General features: G+C 45.3%; 1 protein-coding gene across 13 annotated transcripts in view; it reads left to right on the forward strand.

Moving 5' to 3' along the window:
* The window catches only part of slc25a21 (solute carrier family 25 member 21), a 766,657-nt gene extending 743,918 nt beyond the window's left edge, over positions 1 to 22,739 (forward strand). For all 13 annotated transcript variants that reach the window (XM_041214360.1, XM_041214366.1, XM_041214359.1 and 10 more), the window contains 4 exons: positions 19,776 to 19,940; positions 21,092 to 21,273; positions 22,187 to 22,239; positions 22,379 to 22,739. In XM_041214360.1, coding sequence (XP_041070294.1) covers positions 19,776 to 19,940; positions 21,092 to 21,273; positions 22,187 to 22,239; positions 22,379 to 22,440 — 462 coding nt within the window. In that variant the 3' untranslated portion in view covers positions 22,441 to 22,739. The remainder of the gene's footprint in view (positions 1 to 19,775; positions 19,941 to 21,091; positions 21,274 to 22,186; positions 22,240 to 22,378) is intronic.
* The last annotated feature ends 33 nt before the right edge of the window (positions 22,740 to 22,772 follow it).

The following is a 22,772-nucleotide window of genomic DNA, read 5'->3' on the forward strand; positions in this document are numbered from 1 at the left end:
GTGGAGAGAGAAACAGAGTCAACATTCAGGTCAGTAACTTTTCATCATCAGAGCTTTTTGAAGAAGTGACTAAAACGAGGGATAATGGGAAGTCCAGTGAATTTGTCCATTTGGATTTGGAGAGATTGTTTGAAAAGTTTTGTGTAGTTGAGTTTTAGAAAATGTCAAATGCTGTGATATAATTGAGGCCATAGAATAATGTTTATGAGATTTTTGTGCTTAAACAAAATGATTATTAAAAGAAAGAGATCAGAATGAAGTCCGGTGACATGTTTTCCAGGGTGTGCTGGACTTTTTATTGTTTTCTTTTGCTTTTTTAATGATCTTGAGGAGGCACCAATGCAATTATTATTAAATTTGTGAATGAAATAACCATGTTTACTGAGTTGGTATACACCTCAACTACACCCTTAAATCCAAATGAAGCAGACCAGAACATCTTTGGCAAACAATTGGTTTAACAATTCATCGTCAGATCTGGCTGCTCCACTTAAAAACATTACCCAGGTAATGTTAGCCTTTCAGAACAAACTTCCCCATAATTCTCCACTTCCCTCACCTTGAACTCACATCTTTCTCCAGTTTTCATCCCATCTCTTGCAATACACTCTCCAGCCTTATCTTGTTCATGAGATCTAACTCCTGCTCCATTAATTCTATTCCAACCAAACTGTTCACTCAGCTTCTCTTACTGAGCCCCATACTAGTTGATATCGCTGGAAATTCCCCTTTCTCAGGTATTGCTTGCTCCCCCCCACCCCCTCCATCTCCTGTCATCACCCCTCTTCTGAAAAAACCTACTCTTCACCCCTGTGAATTACCACTCCATTTCTAACCTCCCTTTCCCCTCTTAAGTTCTTGAACATGCTGTCACTTTCCAGATCGATGCTCATTTTTCCTACAATTCCGTGTTTGAGTTTCTTAAAATCAGGTTTCTGGCCTGGCTACATGCGTGAAGCATGCCTTATTAAAGTCACAAATGTGATTCATTTTGAGTGTGACCATGATAACCTGTCTCTTCTCATCTATCTCAGCTTGTCTGCAGCTCTCGATATAGTTGACCACATCATCCTGCTCTGGCACCTCTCCTCCATCATCCCAGTAGTTGGAACTGCCCTAGTTTGGTTCTATTCTTATCTATCTAATCGTGACCAGAGATTCACCTGCAATGGCTTCTCTTCCCATTCTTTCTCTGTTACCTCTGGGGGTCTCCAGGAATTTATTCTTGACCCTTTATATTTATCATCTACAGGGTACCCCCTGGTGATATGATTGAAAAATGCAACATGAAGTTTCACATGTATATAGACCACACTCAGATCTGTCTCACCACCACCCCCTATGCCTCAGTGCATCCCTGCTCCACCTTTGATGGCTGTATTTTTAACTGCCTTGGTCCTAAGTTCAGGAATTCCTTTCCTAAACATTTCTGTCTCTCTATCTTGCAGCTCCTAAAAACCTACCTTTCTGACCAAGCTTTTGATCATCTTTCCTGATTTCTTTTCCTATGACTTCAGCCAAGATGTTCATGAAGTTGGGATGACTCAGGAGCCTTTTAAAAATGGCAACTGGGACCTGATTCTGGGCCTGAGCTCTCAACCGAGAATACATAATGAGGCTTGGCTGAGAACCCAGCAATCCATTAGTCTATTAAAACACCTGAGCCCCAGAGAAAACATTGCTTGACTTACAGCTCTGGCTCTCTGATCTTTGCTGTCAATTGTACAATGGGAGGAGCACTGAGTGAAAAAATGCTTCAGTTTGCATTGATGAGCTTACAAAGATTGCCCTTGACCCAGTCCAAGGAGGAGGAGGGCATGACAGTCGCATCTCAGTCATACCCAGCATGTTGTGCGCAGGTTGTTGTCCGTAACATCATGCACCTCAGTCCTTGGGGTTTCTGGCATCATACTGGGCTGCAATGGCACAGTCAGTCAGGGGAGGCATCTGCAGCCTACAGATGGGGAGAAGGTATTGTGGGGCTAGCCGAATGTGTAGGGGATGGGAGTGGTGTTATATGTTTAACTGTGCAAGTGGTCTCAAAATGCATAGGCACATCCATATCAAAATATTCAGGGGCTAGAAAACAGATACCCACAATCACGATGGGATCAAGGAATACGGGGGGTGGGGGGGGGTTTGAGAGGTCTTGGAGGAAGGGACGCCTGAACATTAAGCTGCTGTGGGACAATGGGAGGGGTTTCCACACTCACACAGGGAGGGTCCAAGCTGGTCTGACAGTGAGAGCTCAACACCACCATCTTCCAACCTGCAGCGATGGTGCAGTAAAAAATTAAAATGAAGAGAAACTCTGCTGTTGAGGGCTCTGAGAGGAGATTGGAGGGTAGGTGCATGTATTGGGGGGCCGATTAAAGGAGCACCCAACTGAACTGTACATTCCCAGATGAGGAGAGAGGCACAGTTGAGACATGTTAGGAGCCTTTCAATGACAACGTAGGGAATCAGGAAAGTGAAACAATGATGCACATTCATATGAGACTAATCCAGAAAAGTGGCTCTGATTGATTTCCTTGTATTAATGCCTTGTTCGCAGCATGGAAAATCTGCAGAGTGATAACGCACTCCAGAGCAATTAGGTGACTTGACAAGCTTCAGATGCATGTTAGAATTGTGATGCTGGTAGGTTCATAGAAGTGAAGCCTCAGGCACCCCCCTCAAATAATCTGATGTTCTTACTAAACATTTTCCCTCATGTTTATTCCAAAGAGTGTAGCAATAGAGTGCAGTGAATGAGAATCCCAACACCTGGGTTGAAAGCAGCACATCCAAGCACCTGGCCAAAGCAATGTTACAGCAGTCAGTCATATTGGGGACACAGGGGCCTGGATACACACCCTGCACTGGCCAGGATTTCAGGGGTGAATAGTTGCCAACACAGGAACAAAGCCCTTGAGCCCACATTCACTGATAAGTCATTGACAGAAATAGGATCTTTGGAGGCTAATGGTGACTCATGTCTGCCTCTCATTGATACCGCAAAGAGGAGACCATCAGGAAGGTGGAACCTGGATTAATTGCTGCTGCACATTCACATACAGGCAGGAGAGTAGAAGAAGATTGATGCCTCGTTCGCCAAAGGGAGGAGCAAAACCCTCAAGATCAAGGGGCAGCAAGGCCCCCACCAGATACAGAGGATGAGGCTAACAGATACATTGTATGTGGGTGGCTTGCAAGACCAAGGGTGTACAGAACTCAAATGTCTTATCTACAGATGGGTGAGAGACAGGGATGTCTGCATGTCCTGGGTCTGGTGACTCACATTTGCCACATTCTCCAGGAATTGGTGCTACGGGGACTAGCAGGGCATCCATTGCCAGTGGCTCTCAAAGTAATGGCCACATTCAACTTCTACATCAATGGTTCCTTCCAGGGCTCCACTGGGGACCTCTTTGGGATCTCTCAGGCATCCAAGCACAAATGCATAAATGATATAACAGGTGCAATTTTTGCTTAGGCCCACAATTACGTCAACTTTGACAGAGATCAAGCAAGCCAGAACACCAGAGCACTGGGCTTTGGAGTGATTTCTGGATTCCCACAGGTGCAGGCTATCATTGACTGCACTCATTTGGCTATAATACCTCCCTGGCAACAGGCACTCCAATACATAAACAGGAAATGCTACCACTCACATTATGTACAGCTGGCCTAAGACCATAAGAAATTTATGATGCAGTTTTGCACCAGTTACCCAGGAAGCGTCCACGACTCATGCATCTTAAGTAGATCACAAATCTTGGTCATCTTCAAGGGACCACATGGACCCAGGACTGGCTCCTCTGTGACAAAGGGTGCCCGCAAAGAATATGGCTGATGACATCCTTGCGACGGCCACAGCATTCAGCAGCGAGAAGGTACAACAAAGCTCATGGTGCTACCCGAACATTGGTGGAGCACACCACAGGCATCTTAAAGATGCAATTCTGCAGTGATCTGGTGGAGCAGTCTGGTAAACTCCCCAGAGGATCTCACAAATGACCGTGGCTTGCTGCAAACTGCACAACCTGGTGCTTCAAAGTTGGGGAGAGATTGCCAGAGGCAGACATGGAGGAGCTGCATTTCTCCTCTGATGAGGAGATCATCAAAGAGGATGAGGAAATTGAGTTCAAGGAAGCCGAGGCTTCAGGGCAAGAGGCCATAGCATGGGCCAGATGAGGCAGGTGTGTGCGTGAGGCCCTCATAGCTATCAGATTCCACAAGGATGATGACGAGTTGCAGTGAGTACTCTCTTGAACAAGGGCGCTCCATTATGGGCCACCATGAGCACCAGCATTGCCTCCCATTTCAACCATGCAGTTCAATATGAGAATGAATATTTACACATAAGGCTCGCATTGCCCTGATCCTCTGAAGGCTGATGAAGGCTCCGGAACATGTGTCCTTGCTGAGATGAGGTGCTAACTAGTGGAGGGAGTTCTGGCATCAGACCTCAAAAGGCGCTGCCTCTTCAAGCATCTCTACAGCATACCAGTTGCAACAGCAGCCTACATGATCCAGGAGCTGTTCCACTGGGCACTGGCTGCCTACCTTCAATGTGACAAAGCTGCTCAAGGAGATCCATCACCAGCAATGGGACAACACATTCAGTGTAACCCTGATGGTGAAACTGATAGGTGACACTTGGAGCAAAGCAGCTGAGGATGTTCTGCAGGTGTGCATCTAATCAAAGGTGACAGTGTCACCTCTGTGTCACCTTCTTCTCTATCACATTAAAATCTGGCAATTTTAGTTAGGGATGCTGGCCTGCTTTCACCTTACTGTGCATGTGGACCACCTGAGGATAATGATGTTCAACTAATTTCATGGAAGACATTAAAATGCCTCCTCTTTAAGATGCACATTGTGCCCTCATGACCAGACCTGGCCCTTGTGAACTGCAAAATTCTCTGACACCATAAAGTCCTCAAGGTCACAAGTTGTTGCTAATAATGAGCACACTTCAGCTTCAGTACATCCTCGCTCCTACCCCATTGCTCCCCTCAATATTAACTAAAGCTATGATGTGCGCTTCCAAAACATGCTCAAAGGCTCTACTAATTGCCAGAAATTACCATTTGCAATTAACATCACTCGCCTTGACCAGTGTTTAGGCGATGGGATGAACAGCACTACATCCCAACGTTGTGATGAGAGCTTTGTGGTCGCAATACAGACAATTGCAGATTGAAAAATGTTCAAGGCTCTAGGTTCAAGTGCCAGGGCAATAATGTGGCTGAGAGAGGCAGAGCTTCGGCACCTTCGGGTGGCAAGGTGCTCGCACTTATTGGTGAGTTTAGCAGATGTACACTTGGAAAGTCGGAAACACGGTTGGCAGACAGGAGCACACACGAGCTCCAAGTATGGGTTCAAAGCATGAAAACCCTGCCAGAAGACAGAGAGCACATGGAGTTGAACGATTTACGACCCTTCTCCATGAGTGAACACTTCTCTCCTTGTACACTACAGCTTCACCTTTCAGGAATGCAAACAAGGTAGGAGAACACCTCTACCTCAACCTTATATAGCCAAGAATAAAGATGTCATGACTCTGCAAAAAAATGAGGTTCCTTCCACAAGCACACTTAACATTACAGCCAAGGCATCACTGATATCTAAAATGATCTGGAAAAGGACCACACACTGTGGTAATATGGAAGCACACTACATAGACGAGAGGCCCATGATAGCGACTTCTGCAATAAGTGTGCGAAGGGACCATGATATCACACTTGACTGACAGCAACACAGCTCACCATAAAAAGGAGGCAGACACAAGAGGAGATGTGAAATGTGTGCAATTGTATTTACATTTGTGAACATTATATACATTTTGTGAACACCCATGCCACCATTGTGCTCCAAAATATTCTTGATCTTCCTAACCTTACTGGTATGCCTGGGTGCTTCCCTGAAATCCACAGTGGAGGTGGAGGCCGCCTGCTGACTGCTATGCACTGTCTATGTTGACCTTGGCAGATATCCTCTGGAGGTCTGAGGCATGGAGGACCCCAGGCTGCTTTGGGTGGCCTTCTGCGGGGCAGGTGCACCTTCCTTGGCCTGTGGAGCTGGAGGTGATGGAGTCACAGGAAGAGGGGAATGGGATCGGCCATACAGCCCCAGGGTCACCTGGGTGGATGGCTCTGCAGCCCAGCTGCTGGTCCTCCTACCAAGGGTGTCCGAGGGCACCTGGATGACTCCTTGAGGAGAAGAGGCAGCTGAAATGAGATCAAGGTGCCTTGCGCCCCCTCTTGTGTAGCCACTGATAGATGCTACCAATGGCTACAATGATGGGTGCTGTTCTTGCAGCAGTGCAGGATCAAAGGTCTCCATGATGGCCGCCATCCTACCAGTGTTGACTTCAGTGCATTGACATACCAATGCTTTCACCTAAGACTGAACGTGGATGGACTCTTCCATCATTTGTTGCAATCTGAGGAATGCAGTTGACATCCCTTCCTGATGTTCCCACGATTGTCACTGCAGCTCCACCAACTGGTTTAAGACAGAGTCCTGAGGCTCATCATTTGACTTGGACTCAGCAGAATCCTGGCCTCCAGGAGTTCTCTGAATGCTTTCGAACTCGGATGTCTCTGCCTCTGCCTGCTGTGGACCAGATTGTGTGCTGTATTCTGCTCACCAGATTGTGGCCCCAAGGCTGCTCTAGAACTAGGTCCCAAGTTGTGTGTCTCTGTGCTGGCAGAGGATTGTGGGTGAGCACTGTGATGGGTGCTGTCCTCAGGTTCCTCACCTGAGGTGTTATCAGGGCTCGAGCTAAGGGCCTGGCTGATTGAGGGCCTTGGGCACTTCACAGAGTGCCTATGAAAGAAAATAAAGATAATGAGTGCATGGCAGGCAGCCTTAAACAGAACAATGCCCTTACAGTATCATTTTCTGAGGGAATGGTCTGGTGCAAAATCCTCATGTGAGTGTTTGCTGCTGACCTCACCATTGGCACTGGCACAGTCCACGTCCTCCCCGGCCAGATTAATGACTGTTCTGAAAGCCAGTGGGGACCTTGACTTCCTACATTCCACCTCCCGGTCTGGGACCTCTCCCTGCAATTGTGTGCGAGCATGTCCTGCATAAAGACAGATGGGGAGTGTGAGCAACATGCATAAAGATGCTTGGCATTTGAGGGTAGTGAGTGGAGCCATGGACAGGATGAGGCTGCAAGCTCCAGAGGAGATGAACCCAGCTGGAGATGTGAAGGCCTTTGTGAGAGAGTAGTGATGTTCCTTGAGCTGGCAGCATGTGAGATCCCTGCGAATGTGTGATGGGCCTGTGAGTGTGTGAGCTGAGAGTGATGACATGGTTGACATACCCTGGCAGAACGGATGAGATCATTCATCCTCTTTCCGCATTAGATGGCTGACCTCCTCTGTGCAGCCTTAGCACTGACCGCCGCTGCCACAGCATCCCAAGCCGGAGTGGTGAGGCTGCTGGACTTTCTCCAGCCATCACAGGGTTAGAGGACATCGCAGCAGGCTTCTACGTTGCTCAGTAGGCATTCCACTGAGGAAACTTAAACTTAGGCTACCATCTTCTTTCCTTTTGGGGTCATCGCTCTCATCTGTGGTCGTCCTGGGATGCAGACATTATCAAAGCTCTGCATGGGTGCCATTTAAATATGGTGCCCAGAGTGAGGAAGCGGTGAGCTCACGGTGGGGCAGGCGAATCAGAGGCCGTCTACCTGTGATCTGGTGCGTTTCCTGTGCGTGCATAATTAATGCAGCAGGAAGCGACAATACAGCGCAAAAACCCGCCATTGCAGCCGGCGGGTAGAATGCCATTTTTCTCGGCCACTGCCGCAGTTAGTGCAATTAGGGACGATCCCATCCATTATCTTCTTAAATAAAATATTAAAATAAAATATTATCCATCACCCAACATGAACCTTGAGACGATGACACTGGGGTTACAAGTCCATTAAGTACCATATGAGCTAATCTGGCTGTGTAGAAACTTGTTCCATAGAGACTTGACAGTTCAACAACTCGCTGCTCGAAATGTTTCAAACTTTTGCCTCCCTGCTGGCCTGAGCAAGAAACGTTTGTACAAGGTAGTTTGGGCACAGTTCTTTGTGGCGTTCAGAGTTTTAAATGCAACTTGTTAAAACTTCACCAATGCTCCTGCTGCCCCATGAATGGAAAGATATCAGGAACAGTTGCAAATGCATATGGGCTGAGTGCACTTGTGCAACTGTTGTTGGTGCCTTTCTGGTTGGTGGCAGGAGTTAGTGGTAGGTAAGGACAGGCCATTTCCTTCTCTAAGGAACATTAACGAACCAGATGGGGTTTTACAAGAATCCAGTCATTTCACGGTCACTATTACTGATACAAGTCTTTTATTCCAGATTTATTTAATTAACTGAATTTTTAAATTCGTCAAATGCTGTGCTTAAATTTGAACTTATGGCCATGATTTCCCGATTGGCGAGCCATAAAATGACGCATGGTGATGTTGGGCGGAACTCCCGACATCACCCTGCCTCATTTCAATTTTCAGGTGGGCGGGGGCTCAGCCAAATCAGCTGTGTGCCCACCAACCTGTCAACAGCCAACTGAGGCCATTGACAAAGTACTTAACATTATTAATGGACCTTCCGGTCCAACCTTAAGGCCGGGAGCCCTGGCGGGCTTAGGAGAAAGCATGAAATCTCACCCATGGGCAGGATGAGGTTTCATGTCGATTTTAAAATTTTTAATAAAAGTATAACTAAAAGTGATGGACATGTTCCAACTCGTGACAGTGTCACATGAGGAGACATGTCAGGGAAATTTTTTTTTTCTATTTCTAACATTTTTTAATGTGGAGCCGATCTCCCTGAGGGAGCATTTAGCACGAAAGAGCACGCTCTCGGCTCAGGGAATCCGCACCCCCCCCCCCACCCCCGCCTGCACAGGGAGCAGATAGAGCTTCCTGGTGGACGTCACGCTGGGTGGGCCTTAATTGGCCTGCCTACATAAAATGGAGGCATGTCCCCGATCGGAGGCGCGCCTCCACGCGCCCACTCCTGAACCTCCCCCCTGACGGGGGGAACATTCTGTCCTATGTTTTTGGACCATTAGGCTGCATCTCTGGATTACTAATCTAGTAACACAACCACAGTGCTCCTACATCCCCATGATAGCTGCTATGAATGGAGTTGCAGAGAAGCAAGCAGTTGCTATTGAAGCTCCAGACCTGTAATTCGTGGAAACATTTCCAAACGTGATATTCATGCATTCATACTGTGGTCAGGAACTTGACAGTAATGGATTTGTGTTTCTGTGGTTATTTATGTTGTTCAGCCTGTTATACATAAGAATCCCTGGGACCCAACAAGGTCACAAACTATAGAACCATAGAACCACAGTTCATGGAATCACCAAATCATCACTTACAGCACGGAAGGAGGCCATTCGGGCATTTTACCCTTGCCAGCTAACAAGTAGCCATCTGGTCTAATCCTACTTTCCAATTCTTGGTCCATAGCCTTCTAGGTTACATCTCTTCAAGTGCATTTCCAAGTACTTATTACGAAGTTTTTTGCTTCTATCACCCTTTCTGGCAATGGGTTTCAGATTTCCACTAACCTCTGGACAAACCTACTTTAAACCTCCTACAGCTTACCTAAGTCTATGCCCTCTGGTTATGGTCCCCTCAACCAAGGGGAATAGAGCCTTCTTCTCCACTCTATCTCAACCCTTCATAATTTTATACAATTCAATTAGGTCTCCTCTCAGCCTCTTCTGTCCCAAAGAAAGCCCTAGCCTGTCCAATCTTTGCTCATAATTAAAATTCTCCAGTTCAGGCAACATTCTCATAAATCTCCTCTGTACCCTCTCTAGTGCAATCATAGCTTTCCTATAGTGTGGTGACCGAAACCACATCCAGCACTCCAGCTGTGGCCTATCTAGTTTTTTTTTTCAGTTCCAGCATAATCTTCCTGCTTTTATATTTAATGGTCATGATTTACCTTACCCAATAGCGCTGAGCATGTTCAGTGATATGAGTAGACGATATGGCACAATCGGTTTCACAACGGCATGAAACCAGTTGGCAATCATCCGCTCAGCTCGCTGATGGCGGGCCGCGTTCTCCGCCATCGGACATTGGGAACCTCATTGCAATACATCAGCATATCATTATTCAGCTTGCCCGCTGGAATCGTCTCCTCCGCTGGATTGTCCGCCCACGTTGGCGGGAAAGCACATTGGTGTAGAACACGACTTGACAACTGTGACATGTAGAAGTCGAGACTTACCTGCTAGGGCATTGCTTACATCACAGACATCCAAGGAGCAGAAGAAGCTGGAGCCCTACACCAATGGCACACTGAAGGAACGTCCATGGCATGCTGGGTGGATTCTCATGGACATGGCTCTGCTGCAAAGCAGCACATGGATGTTGGAAAGTCACCTTTGATGCTCACAACGGATGATGGTCAAGGGGGTGGAAGAGGTAGGGTTAGGATTGGCTGGGAGAGGAAGAGATGTCAGGGAGAGTGAGGTTGGGAGGAAGGGAGTGAAGGTGTCAGGATGGGGTGAGGTTGGGAGGGGGGAATGAAGGTGTCAGGGGAGAGGTTGGGGTGGAAGGAGAATGGAGTGAGGAGGCACAAACGAGGGAGAAGATGGCAACTGAGGAAGTAGGTGTAAGGGGGGTGGAAGGTGTAAGGGAAGGAGTGCTGAGAGGGAAGGGTGTCCAGGGGGAGGAAGGGTTGCGGAGAAGGGAGGGTGCCTGGGAGGAGGAAGGACTGCAGAGAGGGGAGGATGTCCAGAGGGAGGAAGAGGTGCAGAGAGGGGAGGATGTCCAGAGGGAGAAAGGGGTGCAGAGAGCAGAGGATGTCCAGAGGGAGGAAGGGGTGCAGAGAGCAAAGGATGTCCAGAGGGAGGAAGGGGTGCAAAGACGGGAGAATGTCTGGGAGGAGGAAGAGGTGCAGAGAGGGGAGGGTGTTCAGGGGGAAGAAGGGTGAGGAGAGGGGAGGGTGCCTGGTGGGGAGAGAGAAGGGTTGCAAAGAAGGGAGGGTGTCCTGGGGGGAAGAGGTGCAGATAGAGGAGGGAGTCCAGGGTGAAGAACGGGTGTGGTGAGGAGAGGGAGTAAGGGTGGAGGAAGAATTAAGAGTGGAGGAAGAGTCAGGAAGGGAGTAGGAGTAAGGCTGGAAGAAGAATTGAGGCTGGAGGAAGTGAACGTGCATGGGATGGGTCAGATAGGTCCATGGCTGCCTCCTGGGGAGCGAACTGAGGGTGGGCATGGTATGGAGGAAGGGCAAGAATGACCGAGGGCAGAGTGAGGCAGTAGGATGTGAGGGTGAGGGTTCGACGGTAGCAATAGAAAGGAGGGGGAGGGTGGTTGGTGAGGACCTGGAGGCAGATACGAACCCTGGGGACGGGAAAGAGGAGGTTGGGGAGGCGATTGTGGAGGGGGGTGGGATTTTCAGGAAGGAAGGGAATGTGCATATTTACCTGGACATCCCCAAAGGAAAAGGATTGGGGCTGGTAGGTAACGGAGGTGAGGTGGAATGTGATGCCGGGGTGGTCAACTATGATGGGGGAACGGAGAAAGGTGACGAGGGGAGGGTAAAGGATGGGGGAGCGAAAATAAAACTAAACTAACACCATGCTGTCAAAGTCGGAAGTGAAATGAGAGTCATGGTGGGTGAGATCAGTTGCTGCAGGGTGTGTGATCAGTGGGTGGGTGGAGATGCAGGTCAGCTCAGATGGATAGCTGAAAGTGAACCCCAGCAGCAGCATTCAAAATGCTCTGGACATTGTGATGAGTATGAAACGTGAAGGATCTGTGTGCATGGGAGAGTGCTTGCACGAGGCTCTGAAAGGCCTGCCAAGCACACAATTTTCCCTCCAGAATCATTCGTGGACCAGCTGCTCCCTCTGCAGTGACAGGTCTTTCAGGCTGCTTATTTCCACCTCTTCAATGGAGGAGGCGTCCTCTTGGCTGGAGTTGGGGGTGTGGATGGAGCTGAGGGAATTGCTGTCTGGGGGTGTCAGTCCCTTGGGAGAGCATCCTGTGAACCAACGTAGAGGTAATTAGTGCGTGGCAGCAGAGTCAAAAGTAGGAGAGAGGCACTCACAGTTGTGTTGAGAGAAAGATGATGTGGTGCAGGATCCTCAGGTGGGTGCCGCCGACCTCACCCATCACCGCTGGCAGGGCCCACATCCTCACTGGTCACGCTCCTCAAAGTGACTGAGGAGCTTAATGTGGGCCACTCCACGCCTGGTCTGGGACCTCTCTCTGCTGATGCGAACAGGCTTCTCCTAGATGAAAACAGATGGAGAGTGGGTGAGCAGGACACATGGCGCTGTGTGGAATGTTTGTATGGTGAGCGGAGCCATGGGCAGGATGAGGACGCGAGCTCCAGAGAATATGGTCCTGATGGAGATGTGAGGGTGTGTGTGAGAGTTAGTAGTGTTGTCCCATGAGCTGTGAGATCCCTGTGGATGTGTGATGGATTTGTGTGTGAGTTGAGAGTGATGAGAAGAGTGAGTTACCCTGGTGGAATGGATGAGACCATTCATCCTGTAGTAGCACTGGGTGGCTGTCCTCTTTTGCAGGGCATTGGTGCTGACCACTGCTGTCACCGCCTCCCAAGCCTGGTTGATCACACTACTGTCCACTTTGTGGCCAGAGTGGGCATAGAGGACATCACGGCTTCCAAAAGACGTTCCAGTGATGCGTCGCTAAACCTGGGAGCTGCAGTCTTCTTAACTTTCATTGATGCCTTCCCTGCAGTAGTCGTGGCCTGGAAGCAGTGAGATGTGGTTGCACAGCTGGATTTTAAGTATGGCGCCTGGCTTGATAAAGCAGCGAGGTAATGGCAGGTGGGCCAGCAAAGAAAGCCTGCCCACCAGGGAAATGGCATGTTTCCTGGGAATGCATAAATAACGTGGAAGCGTTTGGGATGACACGGCGTGAAAACCCATCATTGTGGCCAGTGGGTAAAACATCATTTTACCCACCTTCGACCACACTTAGTGCAAATCTGGGATGATTCTACCCAATCTCTTGACTAATAAAAGCAGGCATTCCATATGCCTTCTTGACCCCTTATCCATCTGTCCAGCTACCTTCTGGGATCTGTGGACATGCACTCCAGGATCCCTCTGTTCTTCTACACTTCTCAATATCCTATTGTTTATTGGTATTCCCTTGCCTTGTTAGCCTTCCCCAAATGCACACTTCACCAGTTTGAATACTAATTGCCACTATGGCCACTGTTTTGCCCACCTGACTATTTCATTGATTTCTTCCTGCAGTGAACAGCTTTCTTCTTCAATATCAACCTCATGCCAATTTTTGTATCGGCTGCAAACTTCTTAATCATGCCTTCTATATTCAAATCCAAATCATTGATATCTCCCATAAAAAGCAAAGGGCCTAGTACTGAGCCCTGCAGAACCCCACTAGAAACAGCCTTTCACTCACAAAATCATCTATCAACTATAAGCCTTTGCTTCTTGCCTCTAAGTTAATTTTGGATTCAGCTTGCCACTTCGCATTGGATCCCATGGGCTTTTACTTTTGTGACCAGACAGCTACTTGGGACCTAATCAAAAGCCTTGCTAAAATCCATATAGATTACATCAAGTGCCACTATCCTCATCACCATCCTTGTTATCTCCTCAAAAAATTGAACCATTAGTCAGACACGACCTTCCCTTAACAAATCTGTGCTATCTTTGATTATTCCTTGTCTTTCTGAATGAAGATTTACCCTGCTCCTCAGGATTTTTTACAATAACTTTCCCACCACTGAAGTTAGGCTGACTGGTCTGTAATTATTTGGTCCATCACACTCTCAATTTTTAAACAATGGTGCAGTGTTAGCTATCCTCCAGTCCTCTGACATCACACCTGTAGCCAGAGAGAATTAGGAAAAGATGGTCAGTTGCTTAATAAATTTACCCATGGTTTACCCATCTTGGAGGAGGTAAATGGGCTGCCTTTGAGACTGAGATTGAGGTACCTCCAAAATACCTAACGATGAAAGATTAGTCCTCCATAACAGACCTTGTAATCCAACACCTGAACCAGCAAGTATGCAGTCTTTCAGGGCACTTAAGAATTTATTGCTGGTGAAAACTGCAAGCATAGACTTACTGGGGCTGGGGTCCATTAGTTAAATTCACTTATGATACATCATCGGTAACCATAATCTCTTGGAATTTGTTTAATTGCCGAATGGAATCTGAAGGAACCTGCATAGACTTTTCCTGGAATGGTCAATAGTTTCTGTTTTGGCCTTCTTTGGTCATTACAATTACTACCAGTGGGGAGAGTACTAGACAAGGTTGCACAGCTTATTGAATTGGGTGAGCCATGATAAAGCTGACAATCTTTTCTCATCCATTTTTTTCATATATTCATATTTAATCATAGTGGGCAGCACAGCTAAACCAAATCCAACACCCACTGTTCAGAAAAGGTAACTGAGTAAAAATAAGGAAGCCTCATTGATTTTTCCCTCTTAAACTGGGTATACAGAATTGCTGTGCCCAGGTTTACAAACCTTAAATCAGCCTGGCCTGAACATGGAAGGTGCTGTTCAGTATCACGTTATGTTGTTTATTTACTCACAAAGGAGTCCCATGTTAATGTTTTAATTGCAAAATTTAAGAGGCTGAGTTTCATTCCAATGTTTCTAGTAAATGTTTAGTTTTTACAAACATACAAATGTGATACAACAATGTGGTTGCCGCTCAACTGCCCTCTGAAATGGGCTAGCAAGCCACTCAGTTGTATCAAACCGCTATAAAGTGTAAAAGGAATGAAACCAGATGAACCACCTGACATCAACTTAGGCACTGGAGACGACAACAGCACACCTAGCCCTGTTAACCCTGTCAAGTACTGCTCGCTAACAGCTGGGGGCTTGTGCCAAAATTGGGAGAGCTGCCCCACAGACTAGTCAAGCAACAGCCTGATGTGGTCATACTCACGGAATCACATCTTACATTGTCCCAGAAACTACCATCACCATCCCTGGGTATGTCCTGTTCCACCAACAGGATAGACCCACCAGAGGTGGCAGCAAGGTGATTTACAGTCAGGAGAGAGTTGCACTAAGAGTCGTCAACATTGACTCCTTATCATATGAACTCTCATGGCATCAGGTCAAACATGGGCAAAGAAACCTCCTGCTGATTACCACATGCTGCACCACCCCCACCCCCCTTCCCCGGCCACCTCAGCTGATGAAATCAGTAACCCACCTTATTGAACACCAATTGAAAGAAACATTGACAGTGGCAAGTGCACAGAGTGGGGGACCAAGGTCACCAAGAGTGACTTGGTAGCATTGCTACTGACCAAGCTGGCCGAGTCCTAAAGTATATAGCTGCTAAACTGAGTCTGTGGCAGGTGATGAGGGAGCCAACAAGAGAGAAAAAGCTACTTGACCTCGCCCTCACCCATCTAGCTGTGACAGCTGCATCTATCCATGATAGTGTCGGTAGGAGTGACCACCACACAGTCCTTGTGGAGACGAAGTCCCACCTTCGCATTCAGGATACCCTCCATCATGTTGTGTGGCACTCCTACTGTGCTAGATGGGATTTCAGACAGACCTAGCAGATCAAAACTGGGCATCCATGAGGCACTATGGGCCATCAGCAGCAGCAGAATTGCATTTGATGTCATGGCCCGGCATATCTCCCACTCAAGCATTACCATCAAGCTGGGGGAATCAATCCTGGTTCAATGAAGAGTGCAAGAGGGCATGCCAGGAGCAGCACCAGGCATACCTAAAAATGAGGTGTCAATCTGGTGAAGCCACAACACACGACTACCTGTGTGCCAAACAGCAGAATCAACGTGCAATAGACAAAGCTAAATGATCCCACAACCAACGGATCAACCTGCTCAGTTCCTGCCAGTCTTGAATGCTGGTGCACAATTAAGCAACTAACTGGAGGAGGAGGCTCCACAAAAATTCCCATCCTCAATGATGGGGGAGCCCAGCTTATCAGTGCAAAAGACAAGACTGAAGCATTTGCAAAGATATTCACCCAGGAGTGCTGAGTGAGTGATCCATCTCAAACTCCTCCAGAAGTCCCCAGCATCAAAGATGCCAGTCTTCAGCCAATTCGATTTACTGCACATGATATCAAGAAGCAGCTGAAGGCATCGGATACTGCAGATACTATGGGCAGAATTTTACCATCAGCAAGCAGGGGGCGGGACCCGCTCACCGACGCATAAAATGACGCGGGATGACATTGGGCGGAACCCCCGACATCACCCTGCTCCATTTAAATTTTCAGGAAGGCGGGGGCGCAGCAAAATCTGCTGTGTGCCCGCCGACCTGTCAGTGGCCATTTGAGGCCATTGACAGGATCAATTATGCAATTAAAAGACCTGCCCGTCCAACCTTAAGCCTCGGCAATAACTAGAAAAAACATGAAACCTCATCCACCGGCAGGATGAGGTTTCATGTAGGGTTTTAAAAATTGTGATAAAGTTGTTATGGAAATTATGAACATGTCCCAACTCATATGACATTGTCACATGAGGGAACATGTAAGGGATTTTTCTTTTCTCTAGTTTTAATATTTTTAAAAGTCAAGGCGATCTCTCTGAGGCAGAACTTAGCCTCAGGAAGATGAGTCCGCTCTTTCCTGCGCATGCACAAAAGAGTGCACTCTCGACTTTAGGGATTCCCCCCCTGCCCGTCCAGGGAGTGCATAGAGCTTCCTGGCCCGCCCATGTAAAATGACAGTGCGGCACCGATCACTAGCGGCAATCAGCTCCGCGCCGGCGGGCGATTGGGTCAGGCCCGCCCACCTGACAAATGGAAAATTCTGCCCTATGGGTCCTGACAACATTCTGTCCATAGCACTGAAGACTTGTGCTCCCAAATTAGCTGCACCCCTAGCCAAGCTATTTCACTAGAGTTACAATAGTGGCATCCACCCGACAATGTGGAAGATTGCCCAGGTATGTCCTGTTCACAAAAGTAGGACAAATCCAACCCGGTCAATTACCACCCCATCAGCTCTGAAGAAGGGTCAAATAGACTTGAAACATTAACTCTGTTTCTCTCTCCACTGATGCTTAGACCTGCTGAGTTTTTCCACCATTTTCTGTTTTTATTCCTGTCAACCATCGACAAGACACAGGTCTGGAGGGTGATGTAATACTCTCCACTTGCCTGGATGAGTGCAGCTCCAACAATACTCAAGAAGCTCCAGCACAAACCAACCCACTTGATTGGCACCCCTTCCACTACCTTCAACATTCACTCCCCCCACCAATAAAAGATGCACTGCAGCAATTCACCAATGCTCCTTCGACAGCACTTTCCAAACCCGCAACTTCAACTATCTCGAAGGACAAGGGCAGTAAACACATGGGAACACCAGCACCTGGAAGTTTCCCTCCAAGTCACTCACCATCCTGACCTGGAAATATATCGTTGTTTCTTCATTGTCACTGGGTCAATATCCTGGAACTCCCTCCCTAACAGCACTGTGGGTGTACCACATGCACTACAGAGGTTCAAGAAGACAGCTCACCATCACCGTCTCAAGGGCAGTTAGGGATTGGCGGTAAATGCTGACCTAGCCAGCAATGCCCACATCTCATGAATGAATAAAAAATGAACTTGGCTACCCATGCAGTTGAATTCTGTTTTAACAACACCATGTATGCCCAAATATGTGGTCTTGCCATGGGACGCCCTCTAGGCCCAGCTCTCACAAACATTTTTGTTGGGCTCCATGAAAAACATGTCTTTGATGGATTGACACCTAGCCTCCTACCCCTTGCATATTTCTGATATGTGGATGATACACTTGCTTTATTTAAACCTGCAGCTGCAAATAATAATTTCCTTACCTGTATTAATAGGCTCCATCCTGCGCTCAAAGTCACCTTTGAAATGGAACAATCAGATGAACTCCCTTTCCGTTGAGAAATTTACCAATTGATTCTCTACCACGGCCTACCACATGCCTACCTTCGCTGGTCAATATATGTGTCAGGATTCTTACAGTTCCATGTGCCACATGATTGGCCTATTGACAACCTCTTAAAATAAGGTCTGAGGCATTTGCTCACTATGCAAGCTCAATGCTGAAATAGGGTGTATCAAAGTCATACTGCAGGATAATGGCTACCCTGGTCAGATCATTTAGCACTGTATTAGTGGTATTTCTTGTGTTCAGCCCTCTCTCCGTTCAGAACCTGAGTGGTGTAGTCAGAAAGGCAAGGGAGGGCTAAAAGTGTAAGAAAACCCCCTTTTTTTTTACAGCTTCGTCATCTATGTTCAGACTGGAGCTTTCTGACTGTTGTTTTTGGACAACTGCCAGAAGGTACCGAAGGCAGTGGCTATTCCTGCTGCTGCATGCCTCTGAGGCTTGCTGGAGCAGATGTAATTCCATCTCCATTTCTAAGTGTAAGGCCCTGCCAGACTGTTCTGGGTCACATTTAGAACAACCATCTAAACTAAAAAATACAGGTGAGCTCAGGTCATTGCCCATGGAACACACATCTACACGGATTCAGCTTTCCACTCAGGCATAGGGGGAACAGGAAAATTAGCCTTTAAAATTCCTCCTTGGTAAAGAGCTACAGCTAGAATTTTTACATTTTTCCTGATCTCCCACTGCAATTTAAATAGAAAATTGGCAGAGTCCTGTAGAAATAGTGTAAGTGGCTGTTTATGCCAGTTTGCTTTTAGCTACAGGCGATGATCAGGACAATCCCCATGGGAATTCCAGGAACTAGTGATTAGAGCTCTGATATTATGTTTGAGATGCCAGCAAATGAATGCTTAATATGCTCATCTGAAATTCTGCCCCCTGCTACTTTAGTGGAGGCATTGATGCATTTAAAATACAAACTACTCCACTCAATTCATGGAGAAGATGAATTTCAAACTAATATTCCACAATGTAATTTCATGGCATATATTTTTTGTGTTTATATGGTTAAAATAATTTAGGGAGAGGGATAGTGTAGTGGTATTGTTGCTGGACTAGTAATGCAGAGACCCAGGGTAATGCTCTGGGGACATGGGTTTGAATCCCGCCAAGGCAGATGGTGGAATTTGAATTCAATAAAAATCTGGAATTAAAAGTCTAATGATGACGCTGAAACCATTGTCGCTTATTATAAAAATCTATCTGGTTCACTAATGCCCTTTAGGGAAAGAAATCTGCTGTCCTTACCTGGCCTGGCCTACATGTGATTCCAGACCCACAGCAATGTGGTGGACTCTTAAATGCCCTTGAACAAGGGCAGTAGGGATGGGCCCAGCTAGCGAAGCCCACATTCTGTGAATGAATTAAAAAAAAATCTTGCACTTATCATTAGGATTGTAATGAGCCACTAGCATTGATCACATGAAACAATCATATTTTTTGAACTGTCATCATAGTTCCCTAGCCCATTTCTGTCCTTTCCTATTCAGTTCAATTATTGGCATTTGGCTTGGGCTCTGCTACCACTTTGCTCCCACTGATTGTTTGGTAGCCTTTTATCGCTCCTCCAGCCCCAAACTTCCTCCCACTTAGAACCACCTTGAATGCTCCAACTCCCATCCTCTGGTCCCAGGCCCTGACCTATCTCTAATCTCTGATTTGGCACATAGAACAACATAGCAGGAGACTTTCTGATTTAAAAAGCTTGGATCTTGCATTTGGATCAGTATCCACATCAGTTTTGCCATTTATTTTATTTTTGCCACTTCATTAAGAGGGATAAAAAAAAAGACATGAAGACATTTTTGTTTTTTTTATTTTACCTAAAGATAACTTTATATATTTGTTTCAATATAGCAACCATCCACATTTGCTTATGCAAGTGAAATAATTCGAACGCAGGGTTTTGGACTACAGGGCCTGAACAAAGGACTGACAGCAACATTAGGGCGTCATGGTGTATTTAACATGATCTACTTTGGATTTTACTTCAATGTGAAAAATATGATCCCTGTGAATGAGGTAATTATTTGATCCAAATTTATAGCTATTATTGGATAGTGAAAGAAAAATCCGAAACTAAGAATTGTTAGTGTATATATAAGCAATAGATTTTCATGTTCCTTTCACTCTAGTACAACTCACTTCCTCATGCAAATCTTTTATTCAAATTAAGGCAATACATCTGTTACAATGTCCCAATTATACTGGCCTTCAGGAAGAACATATCATTTGACCATCTGTCATAGCTTTTCTGCACCAATCATTCAGTTTTCTAATTTTCCAAGAAGCTGCCATAACTAACATTACATTGAAATACAATGATTTGCAATTTAAATTATTACACACCATTATATTTCATTGTCCATAAAAACGTGGTGGATTACAGGCCTGCATAAATAATTATGAACAATAAACAGAAAAAAAAGGTGATTTCAATATATCAGCATAAAACAGCACTGAAGTGCCTACGTTCTAAGAGTGCAAATATAACACTGCATGCAGCAAAAGTCTGAAACTAGCAGTATTTTGAAGTAGCAATGTACTGTAAAAATCCTTTAGGTCAATTAAATTAGTTGCTGCTGGTTTCCAAAAATACAAGAGACTTCAGTCACTGCTATAATTGAACTAATGTGGATTGTTAATAACAGGAAACTTCTACTTCTTGATAGACTGGATAACTTAAACATGAAAGCAAATCTGAAGAGAAAAGCATGCAGGAAAGAGAACAAAAACACAGGACACTGGGATCAAAATTTTTTTAACATATGGAGATCTCATATACAAATCAGTATTTTGGTAGATTTCATGGTGGAAGTTGCTGTCATTTGTAAAGTATTCTGGTCAATTAGCTAATATAGTTGCTTGGATTTCTTATGTTTTGATACAGTAATACTAAGTACATTGTAAGGCCTAATTATACAAATCATCCCCATATGCCTAGCCAGTCTTTTTTAGAAACTTTGTTTATAAATCCTGTGTGAGGAAATGTGTGTTTCAGCAATTTAGAACATGTGTAAAAACACAGGCAATATGATTGTCAAGAAAGTCAGCTTGAGTATGGGAAATCTTAATGTGTTTAGGTAGAATAACAAAACAGAGTGCTGTGTAGATTTTTGATTAATTATAATTTTTTTCCCCTTAAACAATTTTATGTTTATATTTTCTTTTAGGACCCAGCAATGGAGTTCTTGAGGAAACTTGGAATTGGATTATTGTCGGGAACGATTGCTTCTTGTGTTAACATACCTTTCGATGTAGCAAAGAGTAGGATCCAAGGACCACAGCCTAAGCCAGGAGTGATTAAATACAGGACATGTTTCAGCACTATCAAGACTATCTATCGGGAGGAAGGGTAAGAGTTCTTTTTAGTTTAAAAGTTGAATCATCTTAGCATTGTCACTTTCAGTGAGGTTTCATGCAATTACTACCTAGTAAAACATATGGCCCTGAAAATATCTTCCATAACTTCAGCTGGAGTGAACCAGAAAGGCTAGAAACTTGGCTTTTATTCCATTTCTTTTTTGTTTTAAAAGCTGTCCACCTACCAAAGTAGTCAAGGGAGTGACAAATAACAATTTAGGGTGAAGAATAACATCCCCCTCCACCTGAAGCAGCCTCTGTTTGACCAGATTTTCTGGCCTGTTTGGTGAACAGGTGCCTAAGACCTGCCCTAAGTGGTGTAGGCACTCACCTTCTGCACACAAATTAGGGAACTGCCCCACACCCCGAGAGCTCTATGGAGACACTGGTGGAATTCCTGAGATTCACATCCTGGGACTTGCACTGTGATGTGCCCTCTTGCAGGTTCTCAAAATCTATATAATTTATTGTTCCTTAGCTGAAGAAAATAAAATGATTTTAAGAAAATCCATACTAAATTCCTGGAATACAATTATTTTCAGATTTTCAAATTACTCATGTTTTCCCCTGAAATGTATTTAATGTGTGAAAATCCTGGTACAGTTTAATTATTGAATGTAAAATTGGTTTGGAATTATGTAAAAGAAACTTTGAAAAATACCTTGAATTACAACTTTCACTATCATATTTTCAGCCGTGTTATATTATTTATGTATTTACAAATTAGACTAATTTTTCAGAGCATGATAAAAGCAGAACTAAATGCAAAGTGCTGTCACAACTTCAAAAGGGGGGAAAGGATGAGCTGAAGAATATGTTCATTGATTACTTAGCATAATTTCTCACTGGACGTTGGAGCACTTTGTTAGCAACAATAACAAATATATGAATTTTCCATTCGATAGATTCTTTGCATTGTACAAAGGCTTGGTACCAAAGATCATGCGGCTAGGACCAGGTAACCTTAATCGTAATGTTTATATATACTGTAACCAGAAATGTTAGCAGTAAAGACCTTTGACTTTCAATATTTTGTACTTTTCAAATCCTTTGCCAAGTTAAATTGATTCTTTTCTCTATTTTCATCTATCTCTCAGGAGGTGCAGTTATGCTCTTGGTTTATGAATATTCTTTTGCCTGGCTTCAGGAAAACTTCTGATTCAAACAGAACAAAATGTGGCTGAAACAGTTGTATTTTCTTATGAAACACATGTTACAGTGCCCTCAATAAACTTGTGTAAACATGCAGAATATTTTTTTCAGAGGACATTCAACGGAACCTGTATTCAAAGCAAACAATATATAATTGAAAGGTATTTCCTTGTGTCAATAAATTAACTTAGCATGATTATCTAACACGTACAACAATTTTTACATTTCTGAATAAAACAAATATTTTGTAATTCACACTTTTTTAATTTAGATATGATATAAAAATAAAAGGCTTTCTTACAAATATATACAGGTACAGCCTAATGATTTACATCCTTT

This window comes from Carcharodon carcharias, chromosome 20, assembly GCF_017639515.1.
Source record: "Carcharodon carcharias isolate sCarCar2 chromosome 20, sCarCar2.pri, whole genome shotgun sequence".
In the NCBI taxonomy this organism is placed as follows: Eukaryota; Metazoa; Chordata; class Chondrichthyes; order Lamniformes; family Lamnidae; genus Carcharodon; species Carcharodon carcharias.